At 41.9% G+C, this 15,039-nt stretch overlaps 1 protein-coding gene across 13 annotated transcripts in view; it reads right to left on the reverse strand.

The window, feature by feature from the left end:
- Nucleotides 1-1,367: 1,367 nt before the first annotated feature.
- Nucleotides 1,368-15,039, reverse strand: part of CAP2 (cyclase associated actin cytoskeleton regulatory protein 2) — a 142,193-nt gene continuing 128,521 nt past the window's right edge. For all 13 annotated transcript variants that reach the window (XM_035294829.3, XM_035294827.3, XM_008993922.6 and 10 more), the window contains 4 exons: nucleotides 13,807-13,930; nucleotides 13,625-13,707; nucleotides 7,454-7,594; nucleotides 1,368-2,797 (listed from right to left, as the gene is read on the reverse strand). In XM_035294829.3, coding sequence (XP_035150720.1) covers nucleotides 2,714-2,797; nucleotides 7,454-7,594; nucleotides 13,625-13,707; nucleotides 13,807-13,930 — 432 coding nt within the window. In that variant the 3' untranslated portion in view covers nucleotides 1,368-2,713. The remainder of the gene's footprint in view (nucleotides 2,798-7,453; nucleotides 7,595-13,624; nucleotides 13,708-13,806; nucleotides 13,931-15,039) is intronic.

Here is a 15,039-nt window from a genome sequence, read left to right on the forward strand (position 1 = left end):
CAATTCTCCTTCTTAGCCTACCAAGTAGCTGGGATTACAGGTGTGTGTCATCACGCCCAGCTAATTCTTGTATTTTTAGTAGAGACAGGTTTTCACCATTTGGCCAGGCTCGTCTTGAACTCCTGAGCTCAGGCGATCCACCTGCATTGGCCTCCCAAAGTGCTGGGATTGCAGGCATAAGCCAGAATTCAACCTACTCTTTTCTTTTTCTCTTTTCCTTTTTAATTCCCAACAGTATCACTAGCTGAATTCAACCTACTCTTACGTTACTTGAGTAGATGGTTTAAGGCAGTAGGCCCCAGTCTTTTTGCGCTAGGGACCAGTTTTGTGGAAGACAATTTTTCCACAGACGGGCTGGGGTGTGGGGCATAATTTCAGGATGAAACTGTTCTACCACAGATCATCAGGTCTTAAATGCTCCTAAGGAGCACGCAACCTAGATCCCTCACATGCACAATTCACAACAGGATTCACACTCCTGTGAGAAGCTAATGCTGCGGCTGATCTGACGGGAGGCAGAGCTCAGGTGGTAATTCTGGCTTGCCAACTGCCAACTGTTCACCTTCTGCTTTGCCGCCCAGTTCCTAACAGGCCATGGACCAGTACCAGTCTGCAGCTTGGGGGTTAGGACCCCTGGCTTAAGGAATACTGGGCTGGTAAAACAATCATTGAGCCTCAAGTCCAGATTTTCAATATATACGGTGAAGCATGCTGCAAGACTTGCCAAAGGTTTTTCAACAAATTCAACCTACCTTTGTGTTGTTGTCGTTGAGATGGAGTCTTGTATCCGTCTCGCAGGCTGGAGTGCAGCGGAGTGATCTCGGCTCACTGTAAACTCCACCTACCAGGTTCAAACGATTCTCCTTCTTAGCCTACCAAGTAGCTGGGATTACAGGTGTGTGTCAATCTGAGGCCAGTTGACAGCTTCTAAGAATTGAGAGGACTTATTTCTCAATATAAAATGATTGCTATATTATGGGTAGATAATATATCCATTTTAGGGTCTTTTCTTCTCAGTTTTTTTAGAAGTTTACTTACACATTTATTATGTTATTTGTATGTTTATAATGTATGTATGGTATTTACAGGATCACTTACGTTCAGGGATGTTTACATTAACCAAGATCTATAAGGAGGATTCTCTCGGTGAAGAGGACTTGATTTACAAAACTAAATTCTAGAATTTTCTGACAGTCGATCCAACTGCAAATGGCTCTATCTCACAGGAGACACCATTCATCAGAGAAGCTGGCGGCATGCTGGATAAATTCTCTGATTCAACCAGAAGGACTCAGCTGTCTTTCCTAAGTCTGACACAAGAGCAAGGGGAGAATCAAAGTGGAAGAAAATCATTTTAACAGCCAGAATTTTTAAACAATTAGAATTTTACTTTATTTCAGAATAAGTTTACAGTTGAAAAATGATTATTTACTAAAGCCACATTATTCATACAGACAAAACTTTTATAGCAAAAACCTAGATACATGAGCATTAATAATTTGAATACTATATGGATATAGAAGGTATTTAAAAAACGGAAAGGATGTATCCCAAAGGCTGTAATAGGCACAATATATATGCTTGTACTGGGCCTGCAAGCATTAGACTATAATTCATTAAATGTGATCCAAGAAGTTGCAGATTTTCAGCACTACGTACTGAGAAGATACAAAGGAATAGCACAGCTACTCTTACGCTGAAGCAGCATCTACTATCAAGACTACAAAATAGAAGCAGCAAGCCAAACCAACAGACAACGCCTTAGGTTTTAAGAGAAGTATACATGTATGGCTTTTTCATGTTCACTTTGGGGCCTGGCTAGCAAGTCTGGCAGGTGGAAAGGAGGAAATCAGTCTATAATAAAACATGAAAGACATAATTTACAAGGCATCTGATATTTAACAGCTTCAAACTTGGAAAACAATAACTGAGCTTGATTTTAGAGCAGAGTTGCGAGGTATTCCATAGCCAAAACGATTTCTCCTGATGAATGTTTTGGCATAAGAATCTCTTATGCACAAGAAAAGTAAGTTTTCAGATGACATGGTGGAAAAATATTTAAGATGGATAATTATAATCAGAATTTATTTTCAGTTTTGAGTAACTACAGAGAATACAGGTCTTTGAAGGACCAAGAAACGGAATTTGGTCCTTAATATGGACTCATATCTTGCAAAAGTGTGGGTTGAAATATGTACTCATGCTGATGATATCCACGCTGATAATGCTGAACATGTGGTAACAATAAGAAAAAATGTGTACATTTTTCAGGGCACACTACTGCTTCTATGTTATATTGAAATTGTCTAAAAGGTAAAAATGTACATCTTAGATTCTCAAAGGTATTATTTTTTAACTAGCAATGAAACATAAGTGTAAAAGTGAATCATGCAGTCTTTTTACCTATTATTTACTGTGTTCCTGATATGAGGGGAACAAAATTCTTTTTTTTTCCTTTAAATCCATAATGTTCACAAGTCATCACGTGGAACTAAAATCACACACAAAGGCAAATAATGAGGAAATGTTAAATATTTCAAAATGCCCACGAGGCGTGCCAGAAACAGTGCTGTGTCTATAGCACAGAATCGCTGGAGGCCAAAGCTAACGCAGTAGGGGCTACTGCAACTTCTAGCTCTTTACTGCTGCTTTTTTGTTTGTTTGATAGGGGGATTCAGGTATTCAGCTGAAGAGGTTCCGTCTCTCGGGGAAGTTAGGCCATAATTTCTGCAGGTTCAGTGACTAACTTGGATCCATCCCATGCTGTCTTGAACTGTTCAGGAACGGGAAATTCTCTCTGGAAAAAGGCAAGAACAACAAAGTGATTTAAACTACGACAAAGTGATTTAAATGAAGGCTTTTTTTTGGCAAACAGATGGAGAGGCTGATTTGTGCCACATGACAAAGAAATTCGATGGAATTGCAAGCTGCGTCATGGGAAGGTCTCTGTCACGTGCTGACTTGTATACGTCATGTGTCAATTCTGTCACTTCAAGCCAGTATCACGGTTAAAGCTAAAAGCATCATTTATAATGAACCAGGCATCCTTCTAAGCCCTGGACAGAGATGAACTCAGCAGATCTCTTATAATAACCCTACGAGCTAGGAGTTCTTGGGATGTCATCTGTAGGAAACAGAGGCCTGAGCGATGAAGCAACTGGCCCCAAATGATGCGGCCAGTAAGCAGCACATCCAGAAATCAAACCTGGGCTCTATCTTACCCACTACTCCCCACTAAACTTTAACATGCACATGAATCAACTGGGATCTTATTAAAATACAGATTCTGGCCAGGCGCAGTGGCTCATGCCTGTAATCTCAGCACTTTGAAAGGCCAAGGAGGTAAGGAGTTTGAGACCAGCCTGGCCAACATGGCAAAACCCCGTCTCTACTATGAAAATACAAAAAATTAGCCGGGCATGGTGGCAGACACCTATAAATCCCAGCTACTCAGGAGGCTGAAGCAGAAGAATCACTTGAACCCAGTAGGTGGATGTTGCAGTGAGCCAAGATTGTGCCACTGTTCTCTGGCCTGGGCAACAAAAGAGAAAACTCTGTCTTCCCCCACCCCCCCCCAAAAAATAATAAAATCCAGATTCTGATTCAGGATCTTAGGAAAATGCAGATTCTGATTCAGTAGGTCTGGGGAATGGAATAAGAATTTGCATTTTCAACAAGCTCCCAGGTGATGCTGCTGGTCCCTGCCACATGTAGAAGAAAGGTTTTATCCCAGAGGTAGCCCTCAACTCCTTGATAAATTGTAAAAGTGAGCTTAGGGTTATATATATGTTTGTTACCCTTCACCATGGCACCCTACTCTTCCCATTGGAAAATGCACACACACCAATAATAGAGAATAGTCAAAAGAAAGTAGTCTGAGTCAACACTCTCCTTTCCCAGAGAGTGATTCTCCAGTCGCACTTCAGAAGAGGACAGAAGATCTCCAAGGCAAGGAAGAAGGATAGACCTTCAGAAGAAGATAAAAAAACCTCTCCAAGGGAAGGAGGCCTTGGACCCAGTTTCCGGGCCTCCTCAGACTTCCAGTCCATGCAGTGCTTGTTGAAACCTCATGTGTCTGATAAACTGATGCCTACGCTCATAAACTGTGGCGTTCCAGTGGAACACACATGGGTACCTATCTTCCCGGAAGTAGGATCCAACTGTTTCTTTTGGATGAAGCCATTCATTCATTTAAAAGGAAAGGCCTGGGCAAGGCATGATGATTCATGCCTGTAATCCCAGCACATTGGGAGGCTGATGCCAGCAGATCATCTGAGCCCAGAAGTTTGGGACCAGCCTGGGCAACATAGTGAGACCCCACTGTCCAAGGACAAACCTTACACAGTGTAGTGCTGCTGAAGAGCCACTCTGATTTGGCATCTCCTTTGGCAGACTTGCACAGAAGGATTCCCAGGAGTGGAGATGGTAATCCCACCCTCCCCTTTGTCTTTGTCCGTCCTCAGGGATATTGTTTCTACAAAAAATACAAAAATTAGCAGGGCGTGGTGGCACACGGCAGTAGTCCCAGCTACTTGACAGGCTGAGGCAGGAAGACTGATTGAGGTCGAGGCTGCAGTGAGCCATGACTTGGAGAACAGAGCAAGACCCTGTCTGAAAAAACAAACCAGCAAATAAATAAATAAATAAAACAAAAGGCAAAGCCCTTGCTAGAATGAGTGATGTATTTTTTTTGAGTAAAATCTGCAATGGAAACATCTTGAAGTAAAGAACCCACAATCTGAATAATGTGTGTGTTTGTGCAGCCGGTATTCCTCCTGGGGCTCTTCTGGATGAGTAGACAAGTCTTGGTGTTTGTTCTCAAGAAGCAGGCCAGGCAGGGAAGGTGCCAGATGAGGGCACCGCTTTGATAGTACCTGCACTACAGCTGTCCCAAATCTGTTCTGAGCAGTGAGGGGTTAGTAATATGCTAACGGGTCTTCCCTGGGAGACCAACTTCTTTCAAGATGAGTCATCCCCTCCATCCATTCCCACACCATAATGCCCATGGCAGAGCCTCTGTGTTGTTCCCTACCAGCTCCAACCGAGAACACCAGAAGAGGGTCACGAGGTAATTGACCTATAAGAGAGGGTCACAAGGTAATCGACCTGTAAGAGGCAAGACCTTGGTTTTTATCACGAACACTCAGGTTTTGACTTACACTCTTTTTTTTTTTTTTTTTTTGAGACAGACTCTCACTCTGTCACCAGGCTGGAGTACAGTGGTGTGATCCTGGCTCATTGCAACCTCTGCCTCCTGGGTTCAAGCTATTCTCCTGCCTCCGGAGTAGCTGGGACTACAGGTGCGTGCCACCACACCCAGCTAATTTTTTGTATTTTTAGTAGAGACTGGGTTTCACCGTGTTAGCCAGGATGGTCTCAATCTCTTTCTTGACCTCGTGATCGCTCGCCTCAGCTGTCCAAAGTGCTGGGATTACAGGCATGAGATACTGCACCTGGCCACACTCCTCCTTCAGGCCAGTGGATCTCAATGTTGGCTCCCCACTGGAATCACCTGGGAATCTTTAACAATTACAGGTACTTGGGTCCCACGCCCATAGATTCCAGCTTCATAGGTCTGTAGTGTTCACCCAAACCCCACTGCTTTCCTCAGGAGATCTAGTCCCATACAGCTGAAAAGGCCAGGGCTCCCTCCAATTCTTGGCTCTCCTATGCTGAATCTGTTGGCGTCAGCAATCCAGGAGTTTTTTAGGTGGCGAGCCCAAGAGGGGATTCTTCTCTAGCTCAGGGTTAGGCTGTCCATACACACTCACTAGTGAAGCATGGCCTGAGGCTTCTGGAGTTTTGTTTTTTAAACCGAAATGAATTCTGGCCTGTAATGTATGAAATGTGGCTGAGCGGAGCTGAAGAACTTACTGCCAGGTGGGTAAGGGAGAACATGGCAGCGGTCAAGCTGTCTGCTTAAGATCAACCTGCGTGTTGATTGCTGTATGGGTCCTGGCAACTGACCCCTCAGGCTGAGGGAGCTCCTCTTCAGATGTATGCCTGCTAAGTTATGTTTTCTCCCATCTTTCCCTTGTTCACTGCCTCCCTGCACAGGGAAACTTAAGAGGGAATTTTCTCTGTATTTATTTCCCCACTTCCAAGTAGCAACTAGCAGATCCATCACACTTCATGAGCCCGGAAATGCACTTACTTACTTCTACTCCCTTTTCAATGTGTGAGAATATGTGTATGCTTCTTTTAGAAGCTGGTTTGTGGAGGAGAGAAAGCAAAGAAAATAAACAGTGGCCAAATCCCATAGGCTAGAGTTTCTCAGAAGGGCTGTTGGACGGACTAATGGCATTAGAATCACTGAATATGGGCCAAGTGTGGTGGCTCATGCCTGTAATCCCAGCACTTTGGGAGATCGAGACGGGCAGATCATGAAGTCATGAGTTTGAGACCAGCTTGGCCAACAGGGTGAAACCCCATCTCTACTAAAAATACAAAAATTAGCCTGGCATGGTGGTGGGCACCTGTAATCCCAGCTACTTGAGAGACTTAGGCAGGAGAATCGCTTGAACCTAGGAGGTGGAGGTTGCAGTGGGCCGAGTCCATGCCATTGCATTCCAGGCTGGGTGACAGAGCAAGACTCCGTCTCAAAAAAAAGAATCACTGAATATGCCTGTTAAAAATCCAGATTCCTAGGCCTTACCCCAAGCCTCCTTAATCCAACCTCTGTGTCCAAGATTAAGGAATTGGTATTTCACAAATGTTCCTGATTCTTACACTTAACCTCTCACTCAAGCTGCACAAATAGGCCTACTTACTTACTGTCTCTTCTCTGTCCTCCTATTTTCCCCCTGAAGTAATTCTCTTTCTTTCCTGTTTACCTCCACCAGAATATAGGAAAATACTTAGTCCTACATAATGTGAACTCAGATGCATGCTGTGCTTTTTTTTTTTTTTTGAGACAGAGTCTTGCTTTGTCACCAGGCTGGAGTGCAGTGGCTGAATCTTGGTTCACTGCAACCTCTGCCTCCTGGGTCCAAGCGATTCTCCCGCCTCAGCCTCTCGAGTAGCTGGGACCACCGGCGTGTGCCACCATGCCTGGCTAATTTTTTTGTATCTTTAGTAGAGACGGGGTTTCACCATGTTGGCCACAATGGTCTCGATCTCTTGACGTCATGATCTGCCCACCTCGGCCTCCCAAAGTGCTGGGATTACAGGCGTGAGCCACTGTGCCCAGCCCATGCTGTGCTATTTGATAAAAGCTAGTCCATTAAAAACTAATTATTAGGACACTATCTTGAGAATCACAAATCCAGGAGTGAGTACAGTCAAAAAGCTAATAGGCAGCAAGCGATATGAAGACAGCTCCCTGAATGCCTCTCCTGCCTGTGAATTATGCTACAAACAAAGCTCACAGGTTGGTAGTTGATTGATCAATCTCTAAGAATGTTAATAATGAAGGCTCAAGAAAAATTCTTGACAGCTTTGGAAAGGTACTTACATAATCACCATCCTGAGGGATAAGTATGTTCATTTCAGATGACTTGGCGCTCACGATCTCACAGTCTAATGCATCTTCACTGAGGTATATATGGCAACCTTCTGTCTTATTAATGGAAATTGTGGGCACTCTCCCCATTACCTGAAAGAGGGAAAAAAATCTGGGACCAAAGGAAAGAAACAGAAATAACAATTTCCGGCCCTCAAATAAATACAGTCGCCATTCCTCTTGGCTTTAACTTGGGCTTAACAAAGCATTAAGATTCAGTGGGTCAGAGCTGGGAAGGTGGGAAATGGCAAAGTCTTCAGGCAGAGTAGGATAGGTGTCATTTGGGGACAGAATAAAAAGGACCACACAAGGGGATTCGCAAACCTCAGGGTCTCTTTCCTGAGACAAAGTTAAGCGATTAATTTGGAAACAGCAGCTAGATGTTCAGAAAAAGCCTCACAACCTTGTTAGTGGATTTGATGTATTTGATTACATGATAAAAGAAACAAGATGCATTTACATTCATCTGCTTGAAATTTTACTTTTGACAAATCTCTAAGAAACTAGGATTAAAAGAAGTTCTAATGTTGTCATTTATAGGCAAAACTATTCTTAAGTAAAAATTGAGTAGATTTTTCCTGAACTTAAATAAGGAATACTACCATTCTTTTCGCCTAAGTCCTCTGCTGGATAAAAATCTCAGTGGCTGAATTTGAGGCTTACATGAGATGAATGTCTAGGTATTTTGAAATGTATTCATTTCAGGAGCCAAAACCTGGGCTTGGCTCAGGATACTTGTTATACAAATAAATAGGATCATACAAAAGAGGAGGCGATTCTTTGTATTGTTTATAAATATCGAAGTGCTATAAAAATTCGGATTGGTTTTAAATTTCTCTTCTAACAATCAGTTTTCAGACATCCCCCCTAAAATCTCCATAAGGGCAGACTGTTCACCCAAAGACCATATTACAACTCTATAATTTTCCTTCTTGTCATGGTAATTAAAGCGATAAAGACATCTCTTCTTTCACTGTGGAGAAAAGACTGGATTGCAAACCAGGAGCAACTCCTATTGATAGTGCAAGTGATGTAAAGAATTCCTTGTGGGGAGTCTGGCCAGGTCACTCTGGTTCTCTGTTTCCTCCTCTCTCTCCACAGAAACTGGACACTGAACTGGAATTGAGTGTCAGTGAAAAAAAAAAAAAAAAAAAAAAAAAACAGAAAAATGCAGGGGTAGTTCAAGGTCAGGTACACATTTGTATTCCCGCAAATAATAATATGGCACATATATCTGTATTTCAAGAATGTGTCCGCAGTAATGTTTTGGAATTTCTAGATGTGCTTTCTAAATTTTTTATTTTATTTATGTATTTATTTATTTGTGAGACAGAGTTTCACTTTCGTTGCCTAGGCTGGAGTGCAATGGCATGATCTTGGCTCACTACAACCTCTGCCTCCCAGGTTCAAGAGATTCTCCTGCCTCAGCCTCCTGAGTAGCTGGGACTACAGGCATGCACCTCCATGCCTGGCTAATTTTTTTTGTATTTAGTAGAGATGGAGTTTCACCATGTTGGTCAGGCTGGTCTCGAACTCCTGACCTCAGGTGATCTACCCATCTCAGTCTCCCAAAGTGCTGGGATTATAGGCATGAGCCACCGTGCCTGGCAGCCTTTTTCTTATTAAGTTCTTTATAAATTCTAGATACAAATCCTTTTTGATTATTTGCATTGCAAATATATTTCTTCAGTCAATGGCTTGTCTTTCAGCTTTGTATATAATGTCTTCTGTTAAACATATAATTTAAATTTTAATGTAGTTAAAATGACCAGTCCTTTCTCTATGGTTTGTGGTTTTTGACTCTAATTATTTCCTACTCCGAGGCATAAAATTTTTCTTCTACATGTTATTATCAAAGTTGAAATGCAATTTTCACAATTAGCATTATACTTTTATGTATGATTCAGTGTATTTTTTTCCCACAAGGATAATCAATTGTCCTAAAATACAAATTTCCATCTATGCATTTATCGATTTCAGGGCTTGCCAATCTGTTTCATTTATCTATTTTTGTATACCACAAACAATATAGCATTTACAGTGAGTCAACATCAGGTATGCAAGTCTCTTCACCTCATTCATCTTTCACATAGTTTTCGCTATTCTTGTCCATTTGTTTTACAAATGAATTTTGAGACCATTTTTCATTTAAAACTGTTGAAATTTTGAGCTGAATTTTATTAAACTCACATTAAATAACTAAGACCATTGATAGGGATGTCTTCCTGTCCATTTACTTACAACATCACTCTTGCTAACTATCTCCCATTTCTGTTTAATTTTTTGCTAGGTTCCTCCAGTTTTGTTGCATGTAGCAACAAAATAGCTATTTCAACCTAATTTTCTATTGCTCTTTTTTTTTGAGACAGAGTCTCACTCTGTTGTCCAGGCTGGAGTACAGTAGCACAATGCACTGTACTTGGCTCACTGCAACCTCCACCTCCCAGGGTCAAGTGATTCTTCTGCCTCAGCCTCCTGAGTACCTGGAACTACAGGCACATGCCACCACACCTGGCTAATTTTTTGTATTTTTAGTGGAGATGAGGTTTCACTGTGTTAGCCAGGATGGTCTCAATCTCCTGACCTCATGATCCACCTGCCTTGGTCTCCCAAAATGCTGGGAAACAGGCATGAGTCACTGCACCCAGCCTCTACTGCATTTTCTAGAACTTATTTGTGGTAGAAAGAAATACTACTGATTTTTACATGTTCATATTATATTCTCCTATCTTGCTGAATGTTTCTTTAGTTTTACAGTTTCTTAACTCTCTTGGGTTTTATATAAAGGCATTTATTTTGTTGAGAAATAAGGACATTTTTGTCTCTTCCTTTTCCAATTTTATATCTCAATTATTTTACTTATCTTATTCCTTAGGTTAGAACTTTTAATGCATTATTAAACATAAGCAGTGACAGAAGGAATTCTCTCCTTGTTTCTGCCTCTATTTTCTTATTCTTTTTTTTAACCATGCATCTTTATTGCTGTAAATTTGGTTTTAATGTGAATCCTGAAGCTTCAAATGAAGTATTTTTGCTATAGGAGTGCCACAGATACCCTTAACTCAGTTGTGAAATGTAATATATTCCTTCTGACTTTTTCCTAGGATATATGTATATCCTAGGATATATAGGTATATATATATGTGTATATATATATCCTAGGATATATATGTGTGCATATATAGGTATTTACATGTATACATTTAGAATAATGAAATCATGCTCTTCATAATGGTATAAGACTATTATCTTCTCCTAACAAAATATAATAAATATCTTTCTAGATAACTTTAAAAATAGTTACACAATATTCCATTGTATGGAATTCAGAAGTTTTAAATTTTTAGGTAGACATATCTGCCTATCTGTTTTGAAAATTTCTTCTATTTCTTCTTGGTTTAGGATAATTTTCTTCCCCCAAAATCATGACAAATATTTAGAACTTCCTATTTTCTTCATGGTTTCATGTTTTATACTGAATTTATTTGGTTGTATATTTTGAATGTGATGTATTTACATTAAAAAATGCTAACTCCTTATTTATGGTTTCACCCATTGCTACCTAAGCTCAATTTCTGTAAGAATAAGAGGGAACTTGAAATAAACTCTCTAAAATTAAGGTGTGTCTGTGGTATGTGTGTTAGATTGCATTATTTCTGAGATGCTTTCAACTGTAACACACTATGATTGCATGACTATGGCTAAACATGTCCTCTCACCTCTGCCATCAAATATTACTTCGCTATTGTTAGTTCTAGTTTTATAAAATTAAAAATAATGTAAAGTGGGAAAAAGCTTGGTTTTTTACATAGGAACTCCCACCATCCAAAATAGCTCTTCAGAAAGTGTGGTCTCATTAGGTTTCTATGAACCATGATCATCCTTGAGGTACTGGGCTTTTTCTGAAGATGAGTGACTTCCTTAACATTTTCATGCATAATAGTTTGAGGGGAAAGTTGTGTTATTAAATGAATAAATGTGGTGATCAGAAATACTAAACTGGGGCTGGGTGCTGTGGCTCACACCTATAATCCCAGCACTTTGGGAGGCCGAGGCAGGTGGATCACTTGAGGTCAAGAGTTTGAGACCAGCCTGACCAACATGGAGAAACCCTGTCTCTACTAAAAATACAAAAACTTAACTGGGTGTGGTGGTGGGTGCCTATAATCCCAGCTACTCAGGAGGCTGAGGCATGAGAATTGTTTGAACGTGGGAAGTAGAGGTTGCAGTGAGCTGAGATTGTGCTGAGACTGTGCTCCAGCCTGGGCCACAGAGCAAGCCTCCATCTCAAAATAAAAAAGGAAAACGAAACTGGGAGATAGTGCTGCCAGAATGTTAGGCTTCATGTGGGCAAGGATTCTTTTCTTATTTGCTCACTGCCATTTTTTGTTTTGGAGACAGAGTTTACCTCTGTTACACAGGCTGGAGTATAGCGGCTTGATCATGGCTCACTGCAATCTTGACCTCCTGGGCCCAGGCGATCCTCCCACCTCAGTCTCCCAAGTAGGTGCCTGCCACCATGCTCGGGTAATTTTTTAAATTTTTAGTAGAGAGAGGGTCTCACTATATTGCTCAGGCTGGTCTTGACCTCCTGAGCTCCAGTGATCCACCTGCCTCAGCCTCCCAAATTCTTGGTATTACAGGTGTGAGCCATTGTACCCAGCCCCAACTTCTTAAAGGACAGTGAAATGTAAAACATACACTCAAGAACATACTCTAATTAAAAGTGTCAGTGGTAAGAAGCCCAACAACACAAAAGAAAAAGACCCCTAAAACCTGATTCCAATTTTAACAAGCATTATTAGAAAATGTCAGATAGTAAAGGATAATAATATAAAAAAATGTAATTAAAGATAGAAGTTATGGGGCTGTGTATGATGGCTCACACCTGTAATCTTAGCACTTTGGGAGGCTGAGGTGGGAGAATCACTTGAGCCCAGGAATGCGAGACCAGCCTGGGCAGTATAGCTAGGCCCTGTCTCTACAAAAAATAAAAAAATTAGCCAGATGGTGGCACACTCCTATAGTCCTAGCTATTCAGGAGGCTGAAGTGGGAGGATCAATTGAGCCCAGGAGTTTGAGGCTGCAGTGAGCTATGATCACAACACTACACTCTAGTCTAGGCTCAAGCAAGACTCTGTCTCCAAAAAAAAAAGATAGAAGTTACAACTGGCCAAAACCAGTAAGTCCTTTAGATTTTGGCATATTAGAAAATTCCATCTGGCTAAACCAAAATTATTGAAGATTTTAATTCACAGATTTTCTTCTGTTTTGCAAATTCAACTCCAACTCTACTTCCCAGGTTGTTTCTCTGATTCCACTGATTGTTTAGAAAAACTTTTCCTCCTCATCATCCAGGACCAATTTTTTCTGAGAAAAAAGTTCTCTTTGGAATGCGGTGCTAATGATTTGGTGCTAATCATACTAGGAGAGTCTCACAGTATTTTTATTCATGCATTAGTTGATTCACTCAAACCATACTCAACAAACATTTACTGGATGCCTACTATGTGCAGGTACTGGGCAAGTTTTTGGGGATATAAAGATTAGTTAGCTGTCCTTTTTTTTTTTTTTTTTTTTGAGATGGAGTCTTACTCTGTTGCCCAGGCTGGAGTGCAGTGGCATGATCTCAGCTCACGGCAATCTCTGACTCCCAGGTTCAAGTGATTCACCTGCCTCAGCCTCCTGAGTACCTGGGATTACAGGCACCCACCACCATGGCCGGCTAATTTTTGTGTTTTCAGTATAGATGGGGTTTTGCCATGTTGGCCAGGCAGGTCTTGAACTCCCCGACCTCAGGTGATCTGCCTGCCTTGGCCTCCCAAAGTTCTGGGATTACAGGTGTGAGCCACCAAGCCCGGCCAGTTAGCTGTCCTTGAAATAGGGATGGTGTGCCAGTAGTGGAAACATACAATGGGGTCTGTTACAAGACTCTGAAAAGAGGAACTAACACTGAGAAGTAAGAGAGGGGTGTACCGAGGAGGTGATGACAGAGCTGGGTCTAGAAGGAACAGGAATAGGAGTATTTTAGGTGGCCACAGGAGAGCAAGGCCCTTTCCTGCAGGCAGAGTGGATGGTCTGTGCCAGGCCACAGCTTAGAGCGTGGCTGGAAAGGCTGCTCACCTGGATTTGAATGTCCTTGGAGTTGATCACTTCCACAATGCCCACCACATTGTCAAACACCAGGGCAAACTTCTTACAGTTGTCTAGGGGAAAAAAAACACACCGAGAAACCAACTCCACTAAATATATACAACTTATTTATATAACATCATAATAACCATAGAGCCGTAATTCTGCCCTACCTATGATAATGGAGTTTACTTTCCCTTTTATCTGAAGAGTTGACTTTTCGCATTTGAAAATGTAAGCCACTTGTTTCAGCTCAGTCTCTGAAATCACAAGGTCATTCCTGTCCTCTTGGTACTCCTAGAATTAAAACAAATACAAATATGAAACATAAGGATATACAAACAGAATCCACCGCACTCCGAAATTACTATGAGCTCAGCGTGAAGTATGGCTTGGCAATACATTCTTCTGGAACCATCTCTCCTTCCTCTGTCATTGTTACGATGGGAAAAACGGAACCACTTCTTGGAAGCAGGTCAGTATCTCTTTGTAAACATCAGGTCTCAGGCACCCCAGCAGGTGGGAGGCTCCAGCAGGGATGTGAGAGCTTTTTGTTGAGACCTTGATGCCAAGTCTGGACTTGATGCTGCAAGCAAAAGCTGCTGTGTCAAACAGGAGTTGGGCAAACACGGCTGTGAAGGGTCACAGCAAGGGGCTAAGCCCCATGTGTTTTCAAGGCGATGATAACTCTCCAGGGATTTCTGTCCTTCATCTTTAGGGAAGCCCTCCAGATCAGCAGGAGACACCAGCTCTCCCTCCCATCTGAAGTGTCTACGTCCTGCTCACACACTTAGCCCGGACAGTGGCAGGTGGCAGCAGTAGGGTACAGTGATATCAATGCCTCTACCTGTGAGACTGAATGAAACATCTCACAGCACATCAAAGTGGGGCACAGACTTTTCAGTTCCATATATATATATAATTTTCTTTCTTTTTTTTTGAGACAGAGTCTCACTCTGTTACCAGGCTGGAGTGTAATGGCGGGATCTGGCTCACTGCAACCTCCAACTCCCAGGTTCAAGCGATTCTCCTGCCTCAACCTCCCGAGTAGCTGGGATTACAGGCACGTGCCACCAGCTAGTTTTTTAATTTTTAGCAGAGAAGAGGTTTTACCATGTTGGTGAACGTGGTCTCGATCTCCTGACCTCGTGATCTGCCGGCCTCAGCCTCCCAAAGGGCTGGGATTACAGGTGTGAGCCACCATGCCCAGTCAGTTTCATATATTAATGGTCTGTCTTACTGCCTGATTAAAAGCTTATAGAAAGAATAGCTAAATTCATAGAGACCGAAGGTAAAATGGTAATTGCCAGGGGCTGGGAGGGTGCAGGGGCAGAAATAGGGAGCTATTTAAGGGTACAGAGTTTTGGTGCTGCAAGATGAAAAGAGTTCTGTGCTGGGTGGTGGTG

The sequence above is a fragment of the Callithrix jacchus genome, chromosome 4 (assembly GCF_049354715.1).
Source record: "Callithrix jacchus isolate 240 chromosome 4, calJac240_pri, whole genome shotgun sequence".
In the NCBI taxonomy this organism is placed as follows: domain Eukaryota; kingdom Metazoa; phylum Chordata; class Mammalia; order Primates; family Cebidae; genus Callithrix; species Callithrix jacchus.